Here is a 23,739-nt window from a genome sequence, read left to right as displayed (position 1 = left end):
CATATGTCATAGAACAGAAACAACACACACACACTGTCTGTATATAAAACCCCAAAACCAATTTAAATAATTATAAAACAATTTTAAAACCCGTTTAAAACCCCAATATAAAATTTAAAAAGCCATCCAGGAAAGTTAGTAATAGATGTTAAATACAGTTAGGATTATAATTATAATTAGGCCAGACCAGCTACTCGAAACAGGTGGGTCTTGAGTTTCTTGCGGAAGGAGCGGAGATCAGAGGTGGTTCTAATATCAGGGGGGAGGTCGTTCCAGAGGGTTGGGCCCATCACAGAGAAGGCCCTACTCCTAGGCACCGCCCGCCCGCACTGTTTAGCGGAAGGTACCCGGAGGAGGCCCTCACTTTAAAAATTAAAGTGTCCTAAATTCCAGGAGATCCCCAAATATCAGCTTTTACTAATTTTGTCAAGGTCTCTGTTTATATGAGTGTATCAAAATATTGTATGAAGACTTTCACTGGATTTCAAATAAGTTCCTCACAAGTCATGTTTTGCTTTTTGGGGAAAAGGTGAAACATGTACAGTGACCAATCTCTGAATCCGAGGCATTTTCTTACTTACTTGGGAGATTCATCAGCCATATTAAGAATATAAGACACTCTGAAATCGACGAAAAGGAAGCTGGAAAAGTTATGCAACCTGCTGATTTTCTATGTAGATTGTCTTTGTGATTTATTCATTTACACTTATGAACCTTTGTATTTATAAACCAAGATTTATTGCAGCTCTGTTCTTAGGGATTCTATGACTGATAGAGTGGGGGGACTCAATATGCCCACATTTATCCACTAAGACGAATATGTATATGAAGTGATGGATGCTTATTCTTGCATAGAAGGACTTTTAAAATTCTTTTTCTGTAATACATTAATCTGGACCATGGGAAGAGCTCACACAAGTTATGAATATATGAATGTTTAATGTATTCAGTAATAGAGTAATTATTTGAAGTGTTAAACTCAAATTATTAGAGTGACCAAAATTGTAAAACCTTGTCTCTGCTCAAATTTGGGTTTATATGTATAATCTGCAAATGACAGATTATAATTGCTCTTAGTGATTAAAACTTTAAAGCTTTATACAGCCTGGGAGAGGTGATTTGAAAGCTTTAATTGCACAAAATTATTTCTTTCTTTGCATTGCAAACAACTTTTGGTTTTACATTTATATCAGCACAGTCCAGAGTATTTAATAGTGCTTTGGTGTTGATTCCCCCATCCTGTATTTTATAAGTAAAATAATTTTGACATGAGATGTACAAGAAGGCTATTAGTTTCATATGGTGCTTTCTCTGATATGCAGATGGTGCGGTCATCTATTCAGTCATATCAGGATTGTTTTTGCAGGTGCAAAATCCTATTAATAAATTGTAATGAAGATTTTATGGTAGGTTGATAGAAACACACAGGGATGCATTAATAATCAAGAAGAAAACTTTGAAAGAACTAAGAGCTGTAAGGAAATGAGAATGCACTGTGATCTTGAGAAAGGACAGAAATAATAATTTGAAAAGGCTGCAGATTAATCCAAAAAGACAGAGGCGTTGTGTTTTAAGAAACTGTAGCCTTCTTCTAAAAAAATTATAAACATTGAGGAAATTTTGGGGTGTATATTGAAACTGTATGATATGGACATTGGTTTCCCACATGTCCTAGTGATATTATATTGTTCCCAAAGAATTAGGTTTGTAGTTTATAGTCTTCTTGAACTTTGTATTACTGTAGAACATGGACATTTCAGTGGTGATGGTGGTGGTGGCTTTGTATTTTTTTTCAGTTGAGGCTAGGAACGAAGTACATCTGTTACTACTGTAAATGGAATAGACCTGGCCTTTGTTAGCCATATAGTATGGACACTTGTCTAAACAATTCCTGTTCTGTTCTGCTTCGCTCTGTTCAATTCCATTCCGTTCTACTCTACTAGCAATAGCAATAGCACTTAGACTTATATACCACTTCATAGTGCTTTTACAGCCCTCTCTAAGCAGTTTATAGAGTATTACAGCATATTGTCCCCAACAGTCTGGGTTCTCATTTTACCCACCTTGGAAGGATGGAAGGCTGAGTCAATCTTGAGCCGGTGAGATTTGAACTGCCGAACTGCAGCTAGCAGTCAGCTAAAGTAGCTTGCAGTGCTGCACTCTAACCACTGTGCCACCTTGACTCGCTACTCCACTCCACTCCATTTCATTTCATTCCATTCTGTTTAGAATTGCTTAAGGGCTGCAAAATAGACTGATACAAAACGTAACTAAAGTACTGTTGCTGGAAGCAAAGTTTTTCAGTAAGTTTACTTGAGTTGTACTGATTGCTGTTGGATTTGGGATCAAACTCCTTATGTTCTGAGATATCCAGAAAGTTCACTACGAGATTGGATATGTGATGAACATGAGAAGTAGGCTTTTCACAAAGAAAGAAAGAAAGAAAATAACTTCCTTTATATGACTTCCTTCTTTTGAACGAAATTTCTTTTCATCAGCTTTGATTGTATGTTATATAGGGGGAAAAAAATCTTTTCTCTCTTACATACTTTCTACTTTTCATTCTCAATTTGCTTTGCTGTTAATTCTCTCACAGGAAAATGTATCCTGGCTGCTAAATATTGGCAGAACATAGAGAGATAGGTGGGGGGAGTCTTACTAAGCAACGTCTATAATTTAGCTGAAGGTCTGTTCAGAATAGGTCAAGTCCTAGTTGTAATTTCTGAGAAAAGTGATAGTGAGAAGTCAAATTCCGAAGGGCTGAATTTTAAGTTCTTTGCATAATTATGCTTTCACAAAAATTAAAGGAGACTAGATCCTTGAAAGCATTTTGTTATGTGAGATAGACACTGTTCTGAGATAAAAGTGGAAGTTTTTTTAAACATGCATTTCTAGCCATTATGGGGTTAAAAAGAAGCCTGCATGCTGCTGCTATACTCTATTATATTTTCATGTCATGTACAAGGTATATTTCAACTAATTCAGAGCCTCAGCAGTCTTCTAAGAGTGTAGCCATTACCACTGTAATTGAGTCAATCCATGTCGCTGCTGGTCATCCTTTTCTTTTTCTTTCCATCTTTTCCAGTATTATGGAAATTGGGTCTTCACATAATGGTCCCAAATAGAACCACTTGAGCCTTGTCATGTGTATCATGACTGAAATATTTGGATTCATTCGTTCTAACATCAGTTTAATATCCTGGTTATCAGTGTTCTTCTTGACATTTCCCCAACACCGGTGTTCAGAAGGGTCAATATTCTTTCTATCTTGCTTCTTCAAAATCTACTTTCATTTCCACAGTGTCACGGGAAAAATCATTGCCATAGATTCGAATGTGGTGTCTCTCAATGTTGTTTCAGCATATGCAGTATATATGGAATAGGAATATACCTCTTGCTACACTTTTTTGATGGATGTAGAAGCATACTGTTTTGAAAATTTAAATTGTCAAAGAAAGTTCAAATTGCCCAAAGAGCTGCTCATTCTGTTCTGCAGATGAATTATTGAGTCTGGTTTGGCTCTGCAACCAAAGAAGACAGACACAGACTTCAACGGATAATTAGATCTGTGGAAAAACAATTGCTACCAACCTGCCTTCCATTGAGGACCTGTATCCTGCACACATCAAAAAGAGGACTGTGAAAATATCTACAGACCCCTCACATCCTGGACATAAATTATTTCACCTTCTACCCTCAAAACAATGCTATAGGGCAGGGATCAGCAACCTGTGGCTCTGGAGCCACATGTGGCTCTTTTATCCCTCTGCTGCGGCTCCCTGTTGCTGGTAGGTTCCACAATTGATAGGGCTTTTGGTTAGGACAGGTAGAGGAGAAAGGACGCCCCACTAGGAGGAGACTCTATGGTGGGGGGAACCGGACTTCCGGTTGGCTCCACAATTGATAGGGCTTTCGGTTAGGACAGGTAGAGGAAAAAGGACGCCCCTCTAGGAGGAGACTCTATGGTGGGGGAACCGGACTTCCGGTTGGCTCCACAATTGATAGGGCTTTCAGTTAGGACAGGTAGAGGAGAAAGGACACCCCACTAGGAGGAGACTCTATGGTGGGGGAACCAGACTTCCGGTCGGCTCCACAATTGATAGGGCTTTCGGTTAGGACAGGTAGAGGAGAAAGGACGCCCCACTAGGAGGAGACTCTATGGTGGGGGAACCAGACTTCCGGTCGGCTCCTCAATTGATAGGGCTTTTGGTTAGGACAGGTAGAGGAGAAAGGACGCCCCACTAGGAGGAGACTCTATGGTGGGGGAACCAGACTTCCGGTCGGCTCCACAATTGATAGGGCTTTCGGTTAGGACAGGTAGAGGAGAAAGGACACCCCACTAGGAGGAGACTCTATGGTGGGGAAACCAGACTTCCGGTCGGCTCCACAATTGATAGGGCTTTCGGTTAGGACAGGTAGAGGAGAAAGGACGCCCCACTAGGAGGAGACTCTATGGTGGGGGAACCAGACTTCCGGTCGGCTCCTCAATTGATAGGGGTTTCGGTTAGGACAGGTAGAGGAGAAAGGATGCCCCACTAGGAGGAGACTCTATGGTGGGGGAACCGGACTTCCGGTCGGCTCCAGAATTGAACTGGGGGCTTCCGGTTAGGACCTTTGTGGCTCTTTGAGTGTTTAAGGTTGCCGACCCCTGCTATAGGGCAATGCACACCAGAACAACTAGACACAAGGACAGGTTTTTTCCTGAATGCCATCACTCTGCTAAACAACTAATTCCCACAACATTGTCAAATTATTTACTAAGTCTATATTACTATTATACTTCTCATCCTTCGTAGTACCTATTTCTTCCCACTTATGCCTATAACCATGTTGCTTGTATCTTTACATTTATATTGTTTTATTTGTTTACTACTAGGATTTGATTGCTTATTAGTAACCTATGACTATCACTGTCAGTGTTGTATCTTATGATTCTTGTGAATGTATTCTATTTTATTTTTCTTTATTTACACTGAGAGCATATGCACCAAAGACAAATTCCTTGTGTGTCCAATCATATTTGGCCAATAAAGAATTCTATTCCATTCTATGCTATTTTGCCACGTTCTGACTGTGATGTGGCTTTTTGTTCTGTGTATGGATTTCACATAAGAATAACGAAATGTTCTGAAATTCCCTTTTTCGCAAGGATGTTCCATTAGTTAACATAGTCAACACAATCTGAGTGTTTTCTTTTCCAGTTTGCTGGCATAGCTTAGTTATAAATCTTCCTCTATTATAAATCAACATAACAAATCTGCCAGATCTTGTGGGGCTGGTGACAAGACATATATGACACTACCTACTGCCACCAGTAGCCTCCCACCGTCCAGTGCGATCCCACAGAGTTGGCCTTCTCAGGGTGCCGTCGGCCAAACAGTGTCTGCTAGCGACCCCCAGGGGGAGAGCCTTCTCTGTGGGAGCGCCTTCCCTCTGGAATGAGCTGCCCCCGGAGCTTCGCATAATCCCCGACCTCTGGTCCTTCCGACGTGCCCTAAAAAGTTGGCTTTTCCAGCAAGCTGGCCTGTCCTGAACAGAATAAAATAAATGATTAATTTAATTGTTAATTTTAATCTAATTTTTAAAATTTTATTGTTAATATTAATTGGGTTTGTTTTTGGATGCTTTATTTAATTTCTTTTTTAGCTTTTGTAATATGTGGTTGGTTGGTTTGTTTGTTTATGTTGTACGCTGCCCTGAGTCCTTTGGGAGAAGGGCAGCATATAAATCCAATAAACAAACAAACAAACAAACATATACCTCAGCCAAGATCTCTTTTAACAAATTAGTAGACAACCCTTCTTTGCCATTTACTTGAATCAGCAGATAATGGCGCAGCTGAAATTAAACAACCTGCTGGTTGTTTGGATCTAGTTGTCAGTTGCCAATTGCTATGCCAAGATTATTAATAGGCAACAGACATATCCTTGTCCTACATATTAACAATATACTATTTGGAAGGTAGGAAAGCGTCCCAGAGGGAGACCACAGCTGCGATACAAGGATATCTGCAAGAGAGATCTAAAGGCCTTGGGAATGGACATTAACATCTGGGAAACCTTGACCTCTGATCGTTCAGCTTGGAGGCTAAAGATGCAGCATGGCCTTCTCCAATTCGAAGAAACACTTGTTCGGCAGGCTGAGGCAAAGAGGCAGTTCCGGAACCAGCGAAATCGGGGGGCAGGGCAGGGGGCAGAATGTATCTGCCCTCAATGTGGAAGGGATTGCCACTCTCAAATTGGCCTTTTTAGCCACACCAGGTGCTGTTTTAGGACGTCTTCCCAGAGTACGATACCATAGACTTTTGAGCCTGAAGGATGCCAATAAAAAAAAAAAATCTGGAAGGTAAATGGTGACCCTTCCTATTAATCTTCCTAATAGTAATCAGGGAAAAACTTTAATCTGTTGCCTGTATATTTGGGCATTCAAATCAATCCACACAATATGCACAAGTATGGGTTTTTTTATTTTGTTTTTGCTCAATTTAACATAGTTATCATTTGGAGGAGAGGGCACAGAATTGGGAACATCACTATCTCACTTTTCATCACATGTTGACTAAATGCTTAAAAGGCAAAATTATGGAATAAGGCATATTAAATTCAGTGAGGCTTCATTCAATAAAATCAAGCTTGGAAATGTACTGATAAGCATAGGCCTGGGATGTGTTTGTTGATATCAGACCAATTAAATTAGAAGATTAGAGCCGAAGTAGTTCCACTGAAAGTAACATTGTGACTAACATTGAATGCAAATGTTGAAGAACCACTTAGGGATTAACCTTGCCAAATAATAGATGGATTCTATATACATTCATCATCATACTTCAATAATGTGTTCTGAATAACAAGTTGAAATCTCTGCTGCCAGCTGTAAAACAACTGTTCCATGAGCCAAAGATTACCAGACCATATTTGCTATGTTCAATTCAGCCTAATATTAAGACTTTTTACTTTTGCCCCATTGAGATGAATTTATTTTACTTTGACTCTGGGAACAAGATTAATAAAATGTCTTACATATAGTTAACAAAAAATAGTCTTATTTTATAACACACACAGATGTATGTATGTATGTATGTATGTATGTATGTATGTATGTATGTATGTGGGGACGTAATGGCTCAGTGGCTAGGACGCTGAGCTTGTCGATCAGAAAGGTCGGAAGTTCAGCTGTTTGAATCCCTAGTGCCGTATAATGGAGTGAGCTCCTATTACTTGTCCCAGCTTCTGTCAACCTAGCCGTTTGAAAGGACATAAAAATGCAAGTAGAAAAATAGGAACCACTTTTGGTGGGAAAGCAATAATGTTCCGTGCGCATTCAGTATTTAGTCATGCTGGCGACATGACCATGGAGACGTCTTCGGACAGTGCTGGCTCTTTGGCTTTGAAACGGAGATAAGAACTGCTCCCTAGAGTCGGGAACTACTAGCACATATGTGCAAGGGGAATCTTTACCTTTACGCATGTATGCATGCATGCATGCATGTATGTATGTATGTATGTATGTATGTATGTATGTATGTATGTATGTATGTATTTTAATGATCCTGTAATCCTTTTCATCGGGGTGGAGTCGGGTCAACTGAATGGAATTGAGTGTTTACTAGCTGGATGCCCTTCCTGTTTTTAATGCAGGGTTCACACCTGATATTTACTCATAGTGCCCCGAGAGAGAAATACCTGCCATTATCTAGGATCGAAGTCACAGCCTCCTGATTTTGAGGCAAGAGCTCCACTTCTAGGCCACTGCACCATTCTTATATGACTTGAATATGACTGTCTAAAATATCTGGCACAAAATAATGGAATCAAGAGGAAAATAAGCAACATTAGACTTCAGTTCTTAAGACGATAAGCAAGAAGAGAAGCAGTTGAGAGGGGAATAAGTGTCTGTTGCATTTTGTCTTGCTACTCACTTTTTTGCATGTTATAAAATAGCTGTAAAATAATGCTGGGGTGGGAGGAGGATGCTAACAAAGCTGATTCTTAGACAGGTTGATGAAGTTAGCCTGATTTATATTACTCTCTTCTTCCTGCAATTCTTAAGTTATGCACCAAAGACAAATTCATTGTGTGTCCAATCACACTTGGCCGATAAAGAATTCTATTCTGTTCTGTTCTGTTCTGTTCTGTTCTGTTCTGTTCTGTTCTGTTCTATTCTATTCTATTCTATTCTATTCTATTCTATTCTATTCTATTCTATGTTAAGTACATTGTCATATGCTACCAAATACCTGTTTCCATTTACTTTCTTCTGATGGATACTTTTCATTTGTTCTCTTTGATAGCGGAAGATGCATGCGGAGGAACAATGAGGGGATCCAGTGGTGTCGTCTCTAGTCCTAATTTTCCAAATGAGTACCACAATAATGCAGACTGTACGTGGACAATTGTGGCAGAACCTGGAGACACTATCTCACTCATCTTTACAGATTTTCATATGGAAGAGAAATATGATTACCTGGAAATAGAAGGTTCTGAACCACCCACAATATGGTAAGTGAGAACATTTGTATTAAAAACGGCAGCAAATTCCTTCTGGAAAATAGCACAAATGTGTATGATTTCCCCTCCACCCCCCATGGTTTCATGTAAACATCCTATAGATTTCATCCGAACAAGATTTTAGTGAGCTTAGGTAAAACAATATAGGTAGTCCTCAAATTATGACCACAATTGGAATCAGAATTTCCATTGTTAAGTAAGGTAGTTGCTAAATGAGTTGTGTTAAATTTTACAACATTTATGTGATGGTTGTTAATCACAACAGTTGTTAAGTGAACTAAACAGTCATTAAGCAAATTTGACTTCCCTCATTGGCATAGCTTGTGGGAAAGCCAAGATGACAAATAGCAATCATATAATCCTAAAATGCTACAGCCATTTTAAATACATTGGTTGACAAGTGCCCAGGTTTTGCTCATATGACCATGGGGATGATGTGATAGTCATAAGTGTGAAGATCAATCACTTCTTTTTTCAGTGCTGTTAATACTTCAAACTGTTGCCAAACAAATTATTGCAAATCAAGGACCACCCATAGTTGTAGTTGTATAACTGAATCCTACTTGAAGCTGTTTGTTGAAGTTTAGTGATGTCGTTTTAACTTTGCTTCAGTTTACTGAAGATTATTTGGACTGGATATGCTTTTATAAATTTATTTTAGAGTTCACTAAAAAAATTGCTTCTTTTTTACTTCTTTGGGTGAACTGTGATTTAAATTTAATTATTATTTGTAACGTCTTCCTAAATGGCTCTATCTAATTCAGACTGTGTGTGTGTATAGTGTGTAAGTATGTATGTATAAAAATCTAGATGCATAGCATAGCATAGCAGCCATATTTTGGGGAGGGGGTCACCATTGCTAGTATGAATGATGTGTTCAGTGAGAGGTGCTACTAATGTTGGACTATTCTGAAAATCTGTGATCAGTTTTAATTCTGTGGGTGAGCTGAGATTCTGACCACCAACTTAATCAACTCAATTATACTGTATAAAAAATTTAGGCATATGTTAGATAAATATTCCAGCTGTTGTCTAAAAGATAATTAATTGCTACTAATTAGATTGACTTTGCATAGTTTAATGCTTCTCCAAGATAACAAATGCATATACTTTTTTAAAAAAATGAAATTAATAATGATCAAGGAAAAGTAGTAGGGTTATTTCCTATAACTCTTGTGTACTTTATGCTTGATATACACCATAGATATGCTAATCGTTTCTTGTCTACTAGCCTAGGAATTTGGAAATCAGTTTCAATTTGACAAGTATTGATATTGATTGGGTTTGTGTAATTTTGCAAAATTCAAATCTCCCCAATTGTGTATGATATGAATCAGTTACATTTTATTATTTTGCCTGTTTTAGCTACTCATTAACAGGATATAATGTTGTTACCATTAAAATATAAACTATATATTTACTATATTTTTCATATTAGAGAGATAACAAAGACTTTGTTTTGGTTTTTTTTTACTTTCTAAAACATTAGAAATTTATAGTTATTATGATCTGATTGCCATTGTTTTTACTTTTCAATTCATGTGAAATCTGATGTTATCAGTTATTTGTGCTATACTTATTAATCTCTAATGTGCCAAATATAGAAGAATAGGAATTGATGGTCCTGGCATCACAAATGTACAATTTGCTTTTCAAAGTACCCTATCTTGGTGAATTTTTAATTAGATTTTAATTGTATAACAAAAATAACATACATTGAACTAGTTATCCAATCAATATTTATTGCAATATATTAGTATATAATAAAATTATTGTTATGAAGAATTTCATTTAAATTTTGTAAAGGCACAAAATCAGTATAAAATGACATTTGGAAGGAATATGTTTATGTACTCCTTTTGGGAAACTCCATAATATTATAACATGCTTTTATTGTCAGGAATATTCTTACTATTTCAAATAAGGCCATACTGCACTATTAATTTGCAAGTAGATATTATTCTGTGGTATAGAATTAAGATACTTAAGTTCTGTGGAACAGTGGTATAACTAAAATTGACTGACTAGTGAAATGGAAGTAAAAACAACGTATTGTTGATTAATGAATTGAATTATTTAATGAATGTAGGACATGTTTCTTTCATCTTATTTGTTCAGTTGTTATGTATACTATATAATATCCTAAATTCAAAATCTTGGAAGTCTCATTCAATAGGAGCCACATTTTGCAAGAGATTGCAAAAAGCCTAACTATCTAATGGAAAACATAATGAAATTTAAATGTACTAGTAGTTACTAATCAGAACTACAAAATCCTTCATGCATGTTAAACCTCCATTTTAGTCTTCATAAGAAAATGTTTTTTAGGAATCTAGTAATGGGGTGCAATGACACAGCAGTTTTAATGGTCGGCATTGGTTGATTGTGAGAACAATCAACCAATGGAACAGCTGCCTTCAGAAGTTGTGGGACCTTCATCACTGGAGGCTTTCAAGAAGAGATTGGGCTGCCATTTGTCAGAAATGATGTAGGATGTCCTGCTTGGGTGAGGTGTTGAACTACATGAGCTACAAGGTCCCTTCCAATTCTGTAAATCTGAATCAGTCTCGGGCCCCAGATAGTTGACACTCTGGTAGTTGAAGCCCATGGCACCACGTTACAGAGTGAGCTCCATCATTTTACCCTAACTCCTCCCCACTTAGCAGTTCAAAAGTATATAAAAATGCCAATAGATAAACAGATTAGTTAGAAAAAGATAGCTCTCTCTCTCTCTCTCTCTCTCTCTCTCTCTCTCTCTCTCTCTCTCTCTCTCTCTCTCTCTCTCTCTCTCTCTCTCTCTCTCTCTCTCTCGATTTGCCTGGTTGTGTACGTCATATGCTAAAACAAAATAAATGAATAAATTAGGTATCTAGCACTAAACTGTGAGCTACTTGGCTTTGCTTGTCATTTTGACAAAATCAATTGCACAGATCAAATCTTTTCTCTCAAAGGACCAGCTGAAGTGGGTAATATTAGGCCAGGCAAAGCATGGATGAGATAGCTTTCTTATTTCTCAAAATGTAATGAATTTCTGGGCATTCTTTCTAATGGAAATATTGCATTGAAAGCGAGGACAAGTACAGTTTAGGTCAGAAGAATTAACCCAACCCCAAAGTGACAACATTAGGAATAAAGTATTTCAACAAGATCTGCCTTAAACAACTCGCCATGAGTCTGACTGGGGATTTACACTTATCCTTTTCAGGGTTATGTTTTTACCTCAGGCTGGCATTAAAGGTGCCTTTCTGAAACTTGTATGTTTCTTGCTTCTTTGGTTTGGGAGCTACATGGAGTTTGACAGTGAGATGATGTCAGGTGTTACTAACACTTCATCTGTATTTTTTTTTTAATTTGCACTGCTATACAGTGAATATGCATTTATGAAAGCATGTTTGAAAACAGTAAGCTAAAATAAATTGAAGACACTCATCATAAAGTCAGTTAGATTCGACTCGAAACAATTCCACTGCCATGGATTACTTAGATGGGGAAAGGAAGTTTATTTGTGCTTTTATGGTTTTAATTGCCATATTGCTTGCTGCTCCAGAGGCAATATTAGACTGAGATGGGCAACTACAGAACTTGAATAAAGTAATTAAATAAAAACTACAGTCCTCCATCTGGATTTGGGATTCCAGTTATTGCCACAGTCAGTAGTCTGGGATGACAACCTCAAATAATATTTGAAAGGCCACGGATGCTTCAGTTTCTCCTCAGATCCAAGGTGCTATGCATACTTTCAGTTTTAATGACTGCTGTAGCAAGATTATTCACATCACCACTTAAGTGAGTCAATTATCCATGGTGAAAAGATTCAGATTTGTCAATGATTTCTCACACAATTACACTGTTTAGACATATCTGTAGCCTAATTATTTTAAAAGCCTAATTTACTCCAGTCATTAGTGGGATTAAAAAAATAATAATATACATCATTTGTCTTTTGTACAGCAATTTGGTGACTTTATCCTTGAAAAAAACATGTTGTTGTTGTTGTTTTTTTCATTTTTGTAAGGATGGAAGATGTTTAGATAAGTGAGATGGTTAAATATACACAGATCAAAACATTTTTGTTTCCCAAGTACCTTCTATAAATTATAACCCAGCATTAAAATGCTAATTCAGTAATGGTTAATTTGCAGATTGAAGGAGTATTCTATCCTAAGCTTGTCATTCATATTGTGGGATGAGAGCAACATATTTTGTTATTCAAAAGCACCTCACCATATGTTAGGGAAAAAATAAATCTACAAAATTTAATTAGCTCAGATTTCTTAATTAGATGTATTATGTTAATATTTTTTATCCCTTTAGAGTAGTATTGAAATCCAACTCCTAATTGCTTAGATATGCAAATAATACTCTGTCAATGAAAGCTTATGTGTTGTTGTATTTTAGATAGAACTGATCTGGTAAAAACCCTATTAAAACTAAATGCAGGGTTACAAAGTTTGTTTAGGTGATATAGTATTTTGAAGAGCTACTCTGTCCCGATATATATATATATATATATATATATATATATATATATATATATATATATATATATATATATATATATATACATACATACATATATATATATATATATATATATATATATATATATATATATATATATATATATATATAAATCTTTAATGACATTTTCAGACTACTAAATAATAAAAGCTTTCTTTCTTGGGTAGTTTGGATAAAAGATTGTGTAAGAACTATAAAACAAAGCTTGCTATTTATCCTGACCTCATCTTTGGAATTGTTCCTAGATTTACAATTTTATTGTCAATCTAAACTGAAAATTCTGCCAGACTGGACTATTCAAATGAGATGTTAACAATACAGGATATAATTTTATATAATAACATTGAAATTATGTCAGAAACATATACAATGGGAGGGTCATAACTGGGAGTAGCCACTTTTTTATCTGAATTGCCCTAATCACAGTCAGCTGCATGTTAACTGAATTCATCAGATGACAAACAATATCTTTATTAAAACCAGTATTCTAAATATTCAAATCAGTCCACCGTATAGTGCTTTGTATACTATATGAGAATATCCCAAAATAATATTAAGCTATCTTTTTTTGTTTGGTGAGCACCTTTTGAAACCTTCAAAAGAACCAATATTCTTCATTGCTTCTTTGTTGTCTCACCTTTGCTTCCATAGAGTATTACAAGCTATACCATTCCTTCCACTATTTTGATCTTTGTAGATATAGACACATTACGGCGTCTGAATACCTCTTCTAAGGCTTTCATAACTACTATACTCATGATGGCAAACCTATGGCACACATGCCAGAGGTGGCACACAGAGCCCCCTCTGTGGGCACACATGCCATCACTAGCTGCTCTTCTGCACTGAGTGCCCAAACCGGAACACATATACATGCTGGAGCCCCAGAAGCTTGAAGACCAGCTGGCTAGTGCAGATGCATGCACCGGCCACCTGGTCTTCAGGTTTCCGGCATTCTGGCATATGCAAAGACCAGCTGGCTGGTGTGTATGTGTGCACCAAAAACCAGAATACCAGCTGGCTGGCATGCACATGCGCACTGGTCAGCTGGTCTTTGAGCTTCCGAGGCTCCAGCACACACATACATGTACATTTGTGGTCCAGTTTGGGCACTCGGTGCCGAAAAGGTTCACCAGTACTATACCAAGTGCTAGTCTGCAGTCCATGTCTTGGTTTATTCTGAAATCTAGTTTTTCTTCTTCCATTTCTCCATATTTGGCAGTCACTTTTCCCATTTATCCTCAATGACTTCTTTAAGTCCATTTCAAAGTTCTTCTGGTTCTCTACCATAAAATTTATTTTGCATTAGCGCTTAGAGTAAAAACTGATGAGCACAAGATTACGCAATTGATGTTATTCAGTAATTAATTGCACTGCAACCAAGCATTGTTCTTGCTGTACTTTTCCTAGCAATAGGAATAGCTCTTAGACTTATATACTGCTTCATAGTGCTTTGCAGCCCTCTCTAAACGGTTTACAGTGTCACCGTGTTGCCCCCAAGAATCTGAGTTCTCAGTTTACTGACCTCAGAAGAATCTGCTTCATAGTGCTTTGCAGCCCTCTCTAAACGGTTTACAGTGTCACCGTGTTGCCCCCAAGAATCTGAGTTCTCAGTTTACTGACCTCAGAAGAATGGAAGGCTGAGTCAACCTTGAGCTTGTAAGACTCAAACTGCCATCAGTTGGCAGTCAAAAGAATTAGCCTGCAATACTGCATTCTACCACTGAGCCATCCTAGCTCTATATAGGAAACTATCTATATAAATAAAAATGTAATGCTTGCTTGTTCAAAATCTCAAATCTCCGAAAGTTCTTCACCAATTGCTTTGAAAGTTTGACACAATGTTGCATTCGACTATGCACATGTTTTTATAAATATATATTATATAGATGTCACACCTGTGACAGGTAAAAACATGCTTTTTGTAAAAACATGTTTTTTTTGAAAACCAGCGCCATCTGCTGGATGTAAAAGCAACACACGCTATACCACAGCATTCATTTCTTGAGTATACTATATTCAAAGCAGTTCGGCCTCTCTCCAGCTTTGTCCCGACGGTCCCTTTATATATGTGGCTGGGCTGCGGCTGCACCCTTTCCCCTTTCCGCCCCTCCTCCAACGAGCTTCACCATTTCCACCAAGGGGAGCCAAAGCCTTTCGGCCTCCCCCTCCCCTCTCTCCCCTCCCCTCCCGCCAGGCCTTTGCTGTCTGCGGCAGGGCAGCGCCTGCCCCAACCCTCGGCCACCTCCTCCCACCCTTAAGCCGGCCTCCCCCTGCCCAGCCCAGTGGAGCTCCAGAGGAGGTGGAGGCGGAGCGTCTCCTCAGCCCAGCTGGCTGCATGCGCTCTCCATCCCCCTCACAGGGAGCCAGCTACAGCCTCGCCAAGGTGGCTCCGATGGGGTGGTGTCAGCCTGAGGTGCAACGGGGCAGGGGCGGCTACTCAGTGCCCTGTGAGGCAGCGACTGCAGCAGCGACAGTGTCTCTGGATGGGGCCACGGCCAGCGGGGGCTGCCTCGCGTCCACGTCGCCAGGGGTGGCTCCTTCCTCCTCCTCCTCCTCCTGCTCCTCAGGGGAAGCCGGCTGCCTCCTCTAGCTGCCACCGCTGAGGGAAGCCGGGTCAGGGGCGGTGGCCTCCTCCTCCTCCTCTCTTCCTCAGCTCAGCCAGGCCGAGGCCTGTGGGAGCGTCCTCCATGGCAGCTCTTGTAGGGGCCACCGTGGCTCATCTCCATGCGGGGGCTGCCTCTGCCGGGGGACTTGCACTTTCTCTTTTCTTTCTTTTCCATTTAACCAGACTGGGCCACAGCAACGTGTGGCCGGGTACAGCTAGGTATAATTGCATAAAACTAGTTTCATTTATTCTTTGTTTTTCATATTCTGAGTTATTAACAGGGTAATCTAACTGAAAATATTCTTTTTTATTTTTATCCATCTCCTTCATCCAAGCTGCAAATATATTCCCAGTTCCTCCACTTCCTTACCCAATGCCATTTAGTATTCAGATATTCTTCTAGGTTCTCTTCTGGCTATAATATTCATCTCCACCTGAACTAAGTATAATTTATGGTCAGTTTTGGTAATCTCTTTGTGAGGTCCTGAAAGGCCATACGTATCCTGCCTGCAAGGTCTTATTGAGACTGCACACAGATGCTTCAGTACCCTTCAGCAGGGTATCATTTACCATCATGTCACAGCTGTTCTTTCTTAAGATGCTTCTTGGATTTCTGCAAGGTCTATCACAGTGTCAGAGCAAGTTTCACTTAGCCAGCTATTAATTGTCTTTGGAGAAGGAGAGAAAGACTAATTCTTGTTTCTAAATTCTGCTGTCACCATGTCTTTTAATTGCTCTGTTTTTAATGGATCACTTACTTCCATGCATTGTCCTTAAAGAGAACCTTGTTTTTCTTTTTCTCTAGTATTCTCTTCTGTACCTTTGGAGAACTTCAGCTGCCCTCTCCAAGAAATTCCCATTTTCCTTGATTCATTGCAATGCACACACTCCTAAAATTATTTCACTTTGCCTTCCACTAAGGACCTACAGTATGTTTGCAAATGTTGCATTATAATTCCAAAGGCAGGAAGACAAACATTGTGCATCCTTACTTCCAACATTGTCTACCCAGTCATTTTCTATAGACAAAATTCCACACAAAACATATTTGCTATGAGTTTTCTGAGGTCGCTTGTCTATAAGGACTAGTCTGAACAGTGGGTCAATGGGTGGGGATTGAGTTGGGGAATGGGAAAGATATATTCAGTAATTCTTTGCATCTGTCAAGCAATTTGAAGTTTCAGAGCTGAAGCCAATCTAGGAACTTGCTGCTCATGCTGCTATCAAGATCGGAGAACAGTGAATATTCATCAGTATTCCTATGTGGGAAGAAAGAATTAAAGCAGCACAAGTTTTAAACAACAGAATAGAATGCATAATTTGCAGTGATGCATATAGCCAAAGTGTGCCTATCACTTAAAAAAACAACCAAGAATGATAGAAGATAATGACTATGTACTAATTTCATCTGTTTTGTTGCTGTCAAATATGATATGCTAGTAAAAACTGTTTTAAAGTTAGCTTACATTTTATTTCAACTCAATTGTAAATAATTCTGCCCATTTATTTGTGAAAGTGTAAAAATATTTCTCTGGTTTTAGAGAAAATATGACATTCTGTTTGTGCTTTTTAGCACTGCATAGCAGTCACAGATTTTAAGTTTTTAATGTCAATCCGTATGATCTATACAAAAATATCCTTCTGACTCAAGAAACATTAAAACAACATATTTAATACTCTATTGAATCTACAACATGCCGTAGGAAAAAGAAAATATACATATGGAGTGGTGTAAGGCCAAAGCCATGATTATTAATATTCAAAGATGAGAAAGTAGAGATCCTGAATTATGTAGCAAAGGAGTTTAGAACTCTGGGGATATTAAAATTAAGTTGTGATATATTTGGTGATTTGCTAGTCAAAGAGAAAAAAACCCAATCCAAACACATCTTCGGCTTACCTAACGTAATTCACACACTATGTACGAGAGGTTTGCAGCCCTTCCAGGCACACTGAGAAAATATATGCCACAAAAATATATTCTGTGATGGCTTGGGCACATAAAATAATATCAACTTATCAAAGTGGAAACCAGTTAGATTGCTTCACAGCAATCTCCCAGGATGGTCTTTGTTATCCTAAATTTTCTCCCAACCTTCTAATCTTCGTGTTTTGGAAGCTGTAATGATGGACCTGTCTATTCTTACCATGGTTTTCTCTGTAACACTCAATGTAACTGAAAATCAGGATATAACGAGTATGAATGCTTTGGAAAAGGGATGCAGTGACTCAGTGGCTAAGATGCTCAGCTTGTCGATCAAAAGGTCAGCAGTTTGGCGATTTGAATCCCTAGCGCCGCCTAAAAGAGTGAGCTTCCGTTACTTGTCCCAGCTTCTGTCAACCTAGAAGTTCGAAAACACATAAAAAATGCAAGTAGAAAACTAAGAATCACCTTTGGTGGGAAGGTAACAATGAAGGCATTCCGTACACCTTTGGCATTTAGTCATGCCAGCCACATGACTAGGGAGATGTCTTCAGATAGTGCTGGCTCTTTGGCTTTGAAACAAAGATGAACACTACCCCCTAGAGTTGGGAACAACTACCACATATGTGCGAGGGGAACCATTACCTTTACCTTAATGCTTTAAAATGTTGGAGACATGTCTGAGAATACCATAAACAGCCAAGAAAAGAAACAGTGGGTCATTAAACAATCCAGAGATCTCCTCAAGGCTCAAATTATCCCACTTTGGACACATCGTGCAAAAACCTAGAAGCCTTCAGAAAAAAATGAAAGGAAAGAGGAGGAAAGAATGAAAAGTAGCAAGATGAATGGACTAAATTACAATGACAATGGGTCCATAGTTGGAAGTCATGGAGCATCAGGCTGGGATCAGATCATCATGAAAAATATTGTGATCTCAAAGAGTTAACTCTGACTTGATTACACATAATCAATCAACCAAGGAGCCTAAAGAAACTTCTAGATGATGATAGAAGCTAGTGTATTTGCTTTGTAATTATGCTTATTTCCTTTCTGTCTCTTCTCCCTCTGCATTTAAGAATCTTAGGAAATTAAAGATACAGATTAAAAAAAGAGAGGGAAAGATATTATATTATCACATTATATTACATTTATTAGATGTATTATTTATATTAGTATATTACAGTGATTTTGAGCTAAATGGATAGATGTGGACAGTATATCACAATATTTTATGTTTATATAAATATTCCATGAGTGAGTTTCTTGGCACTTATAACAGAAATGTTTCCAACTAAGTCATCATAAATTATATTTGGCAATACATGAAATAATAGAGGAAGGAAAGGAATAAATTTGTGCACATAAATAGAGATTTATTCCCGATTTAATATTAGCAGTTCTGTCATTTCTTTTCTTCTGGTGGTAACTTAGAAGAAATTTTCATACCTTAATATTCTGTTTATCATTGTAAATGACAGTTTATTTTTACAAAATATAAAGAGAAGCAACAACATTACAGAGCCAATTTCTCTTTCTCTCCGTCTCTCCCTCCCTCCTTCCGCTTTCCTTTTGGTATTATTTCCTCTTTTTAAAAGGATGCTAGTCTTTGAATCTATGCTTTAAATGTGAATAGCAAACAATAAAATAAAATATATGCCAGATTCATAGAAGAAGCATCCCTGTATCAGATACTATACTGTAGTTACTATAAAATGATTTCATTTGAAAATCCTTATTTTTGTATACTATAAATACTATCCAGATATATGAATTTACAGTTAAAATCTCAACATTGGAATTAACTTAATTCATGCAATGTCTCCCCTCCCCTTCAGTACAAGGTGATAGACCCTGGTCTGCTTCCACCCCTCCCCCCCAATGGCAGCCACATTTCCAAAACCAAATCCCTCCCGACCAGTGACAAAAATTTCCCATTATCCTTAAGGTAAAGTTAAGGTAAAGGTTCTACCGCAAATGCGTGCTAGTCATTTCCGGCTCTAGGGGCAGTACTCATCTCTGTTTCTAAGCTGAAGAGCCTGCATTGTCTGAAGACTTCTCCGTGGAAATGTGGCTGGCATGACTAAGTGCCAAAGGCACACGGAACACTATTACCTTTCCACCAAAGTGACCCCTATTTTTTCTACTTGCATTTTTTACATGGTTTCAAACTTCTAGGTTGGCAGCAGCTGGGACAAGTAACGGGAGCTCACTATGTTGTATGGTGCTAGGGATTCGAACTGCTGAACTGCTGACCATCTGATCGACAAGCTCAGCATCTTAGCCACTGAGCCATTGCATTACTATTGTCCCTACTAAACATCAATGGGAGGTAGACTGGGCATCCTGGGACACTATAGTGTCACCAGATCCCAGCTAAGAGCTCCTCCATGCATTCATACAAACAAACTACAAGATACATTACTGGAGTATCCCTCATTCATATTCACAACCTTACTCATTGTTGGTCACCCAGTTACAGGTACCCTACTCTGCCATTCCCACTAGCCACTAGAGGACTTTCTACCCAGCCTGATTCCTCCTCCTTCTCTCATCCCAAAGCAATGAACTGCAATAGCAATTCAGAAAAGATTCCGCTTCTTTCTTTGTTCCTCAGTCTTATTAGACAATAATCATACTGTCTTTACTATTTGTAGTGCTACCTGAGAATTATCATTCTCAGAGGATGTTTGCCATGCATGTGGCTTGGGTATTGTAGTTTTAAAACTCAAGGCAATTCTTTTTCTATTTTTTTTTAAAGTGTTATATGGATATGTCAAGAGAAACATAAAAGTGAGTTGAATTGGAGTTACTTAAGAAGAAGTGGACTATAAAACATGATAAGGTTAAGAATGAGTAAGTGTTGAATGAATGTGGATTGAATTTAGAAAGTGAAGAAGCATGTGAATGAGAGAAAAAAAGAATGATGAACAAATAGTAAAATAAATATCGAGAAGAATGACCGTGTCAAGAAAAAAAAAATTGAGAGAGTCATAACTGGATAACTTGATGAGATCCTTGAAAAGGATGAAGTAGGAAGTTTAAATAGCAAAAGGCAATTTTGCTTTTGTCTGTGTGTGTGTCTGTGTGTGCATGTGTGTGTGTGTAGAGAGAGAGAGAGAGAGAGAGAGAGAGAGAGCAAGAGAGAAATAGAAATAGAAAACACATATATTTGAAAACAAAAAAAATATAGCGAATGATACTGTAGTTAATGAAGCTCCTATAAATAAAGGCCAGAAATGAAACCATTTTGAGACTAGTTTGCTAAGAGAACAGCTGGAAGCCAGGAGAATGTGAGTTCTAGTACCACTTTAGGCATGAAAGTCAGCTGGGTGACTTTGGATCAATCCCATTCTCTCAGCCCAAGTGACCTAACGGGTTGTTATTGTGTGAAAAAATAGGAGGAGAAGGTGGAGAGGAAGTATTGTGTGACGTCACTGCCTTGGGTTATTTATTCAAATAATAAAAATAAAATAATAATAAAAAGGGAGGTATAAAATGAATTAATACATTAAAAGGTGTATATTTTTTGCTTTAAATTCATCAAATTCATTTATTATTTTTTATCCCTTTTCTATGTTTTGCCTAAAGATACCAAGCTAAAAAAATAATAATCAGGAGACCGTGAGTTCTAGTCCTCTCTTAGGCACAAAGCCACTGGATGATCTTGAGCCCATTCCGGTCTCTCTCAGCCTGCTTACATTATTCAGGTTTTTTTTTTTGGTGGTGGTGGTTGCATTTTAATGAAAAATAATGTTGGGTGTTTCTAATTTTTAAAAATGTAATAGTTTTACATGTGCCATTCCATAATGAGCACTTAAAAACAGAACTATATGTCTGAACCTCTCCAAACTATTTTTTTTTAAAAATTATATCTTTCCCGGATAGGCACTTCATTAAGTAAGTTCTTCAGTAGAGATCGAGATGCTAGCATATTCCATTTTTACTCCTATTTTGGGGTTCTGAAATCCTTCCTTTTAGCACTGTGGATCAATTATCTCTCCTGAAATCTCTCTTCCCTCTCTGTATACTGTATATCCCAGTTCCTTTAAAGTTTTATTTATTTTATTTTATTTAGTTTGTCAAACATGTACAAGATAACAAGTATAAGTACAAACATGGACATGAACAAAGGAAATGAGTACAAATAAATGGGGGCAGTAGGACAGGGACAGTAGGCACATTAGTGCGCTTATGCAAGCCCCCTTTACGGACCGTTAGGAATAGAATGAGGTCCATGATAGACAGTTAAAGGTTAAAGTTATGAGGGTTACAGGATGTAACAATGGCGTCAGGTACAGCATTCCAGGTGTTGACCACTCTGTTGCTGAAGTTATATTTTCTGCAAACGAGTTTGGAGCGGTTAACCTTGAGTTTGTATTGCTTGTTTGCCCATGCATTATTGAGGTTGAAGCTGAAGTAGTAGTTGACAGGTAGGACTTTGTAGCAGACAATTTTGTGTACTATGCTTAGAATCAGATAGTTGGTGGCGTAGTTCCAGGTTGTCCAAGCCCAAAATTTCGAGCCTGGTGGCATAAGGGATTCTATTGCGAGCAGAGGAGTGGAGTACTCTTCTCATGAAATACCTCTGGACCTGCTCAATTGTATTAATGTTCAATATACAGTGTGGATTTCAGGCAGATGAGCTGTATTCGAGAATTGGTCTGGCAAAATTGAAGGATCTAGGAATTGTATTCCACCGTAGAAAGATGGAGAATATTTGTAGCTCAGGGTTGAAATTTGGGAGGTCCTTGGCTGTTTGTTTGTTTGTTTGTTTTTTGCTGATATTTCATTACCCAGCTAGGTAATATCATCCGTGCAGAAGTAAATTGCTTTGCAGAGAGCAAACCTCACTCCCTTACCCCACTCCCATCTGGCATGTATATTATTACATAGTTAGGTAATCAAATGTTTGCAAGAAAACAACCAAGTTCAGAGAGCACTAAGGACCCCACTTTTTATAGGATAACCTCACTTTTTTTCTTCTGAACCTTTCTCAATTTTCTTAAAATGCACATAGAATTGATACCATGTTCTGTGTGGCAGCTGACAATGCTGAATAAATAATGTATAGTGATTGTTTCCCCTTATTTTGGAAACCTTTGTTCTATTAATGTATTTTAACAAATGTTTAGCACAATATTGTACAAATAAGCCTTTTTCACATTATAGCTGTCTACAGTTTGGGATTTATTTATTTTTTTTGTAGGGGCAGGGGCTGATTATTTATGTACTCTTTTTGTTTATTTAAGGCTTAATTTGCCTTTAATGAATTGCACTAAATACAATTTTAAATATGTACTCGGTTTTTAAACACGACTACTGATGGTCCACATAGCTTACTCCCAAGTAGATCAATATGAGCATCTTGAGAGTATCTATTTCAGAAGTGGGATTCAGTGACCTTCCCTACCAGTTCGCAAATGTGAATCCGCCCTTCTGCGCATGTGCAGTGCTCACACATTACATCAGGGTGAGTGGATGGAGCCTCCCACAGCAGCCACTGCTGGTTCGCCTGAACCAGAGAGAACCAGCTGAATACCACGTCTGGTCTCCTTGTTCTGATTCATTACTGCATTATTTTCTTCTTTCACGAGACAAATAGCAATGTCCATTCAATACTTAAGTCCCAAGTTTTATTTTACGTGTCCTCCTAGATTTTGGTTGCCTTAAAATATGTCCCCTCTAGAATTAAGGCATATTAGATCAGCAAATAATCTACCAGGAGAGAGAGATATATCATTCCTCTTTTCCAGTAATTGTGTAATCAAATAAAAGCTTCTCAGAACTTCTCAGGAACAAATGAAACTTTTGAGTGGATTGGATAATGCAGTTAACTAAAAGCAGATATATGTTCATTCCAAGATTTCAGCCGAGATGGATGAAATCAAAACATTCAGGCTTCTTTCTGCCCTGGCTCCCCGGAGTGTGTTTAAATAGATTAATTTGCAGATCAGATGTTTTGGATTTAATCTAAGCTATTCAATGCTGATTTGATTTAAATAAAGCTTTCTCTAGAGAGATTAACTCATCCTAAGATTGATCTCTATTAGATACATGCTTATGACATGAAAGTGAGGCCTGAGTTTGAAAACTGGAGGGGAATCCGTGCTCACAATGATAAAAGTGTAGCGTTTGGCAAAGGAAAACTTGCTGCGTGCATGCACACCCGGGCTTGG

At 38.1% G+C, this 23,739-nt stretch overlaps 1 protein-coding gene across 1 annotated transcript in view; it reads left to right on the top strand.

Moving 5' to 3' along the window:
* The window catches only part of CSMD3 (CUB and Sushi multiple domains 3), a gene marked incomplete at its 5' end in the record, with an annotated part of 706,489 nt that overhangs the window by 271,298 nt on the left and 411,452 nt on the right, over positions 1-23,739 (top strand). The window contains one exon of the mRNA XM_081953230.1: positions 8,291-8,498. Within this exon, the coding sequence (XP_081809356.1) occupies positions 8,291-8,498 (208 nt within the window). The remainder of the gene's footprint in view (positions 1-8,290; positions 8,499-23,739) is intronic.

Source organism: Natrix helvetica, assembly GCF_964273705.1.
Source record: "Natrix helvetica genome assembly, chromosome: 4".
Classification (NCBI taxonomy): domain Eukaryota; kingdom Metazoa; phylum Chordata; class Lepidosauria; order Squamata; family Natricidae; genus Natrix; species Natrix helvetica.
The sequence above is the reverse complement of the archived record's forward strand: the minus strand, read 5'-3'. Positions and strand labels throughout refer to the sequence as shown.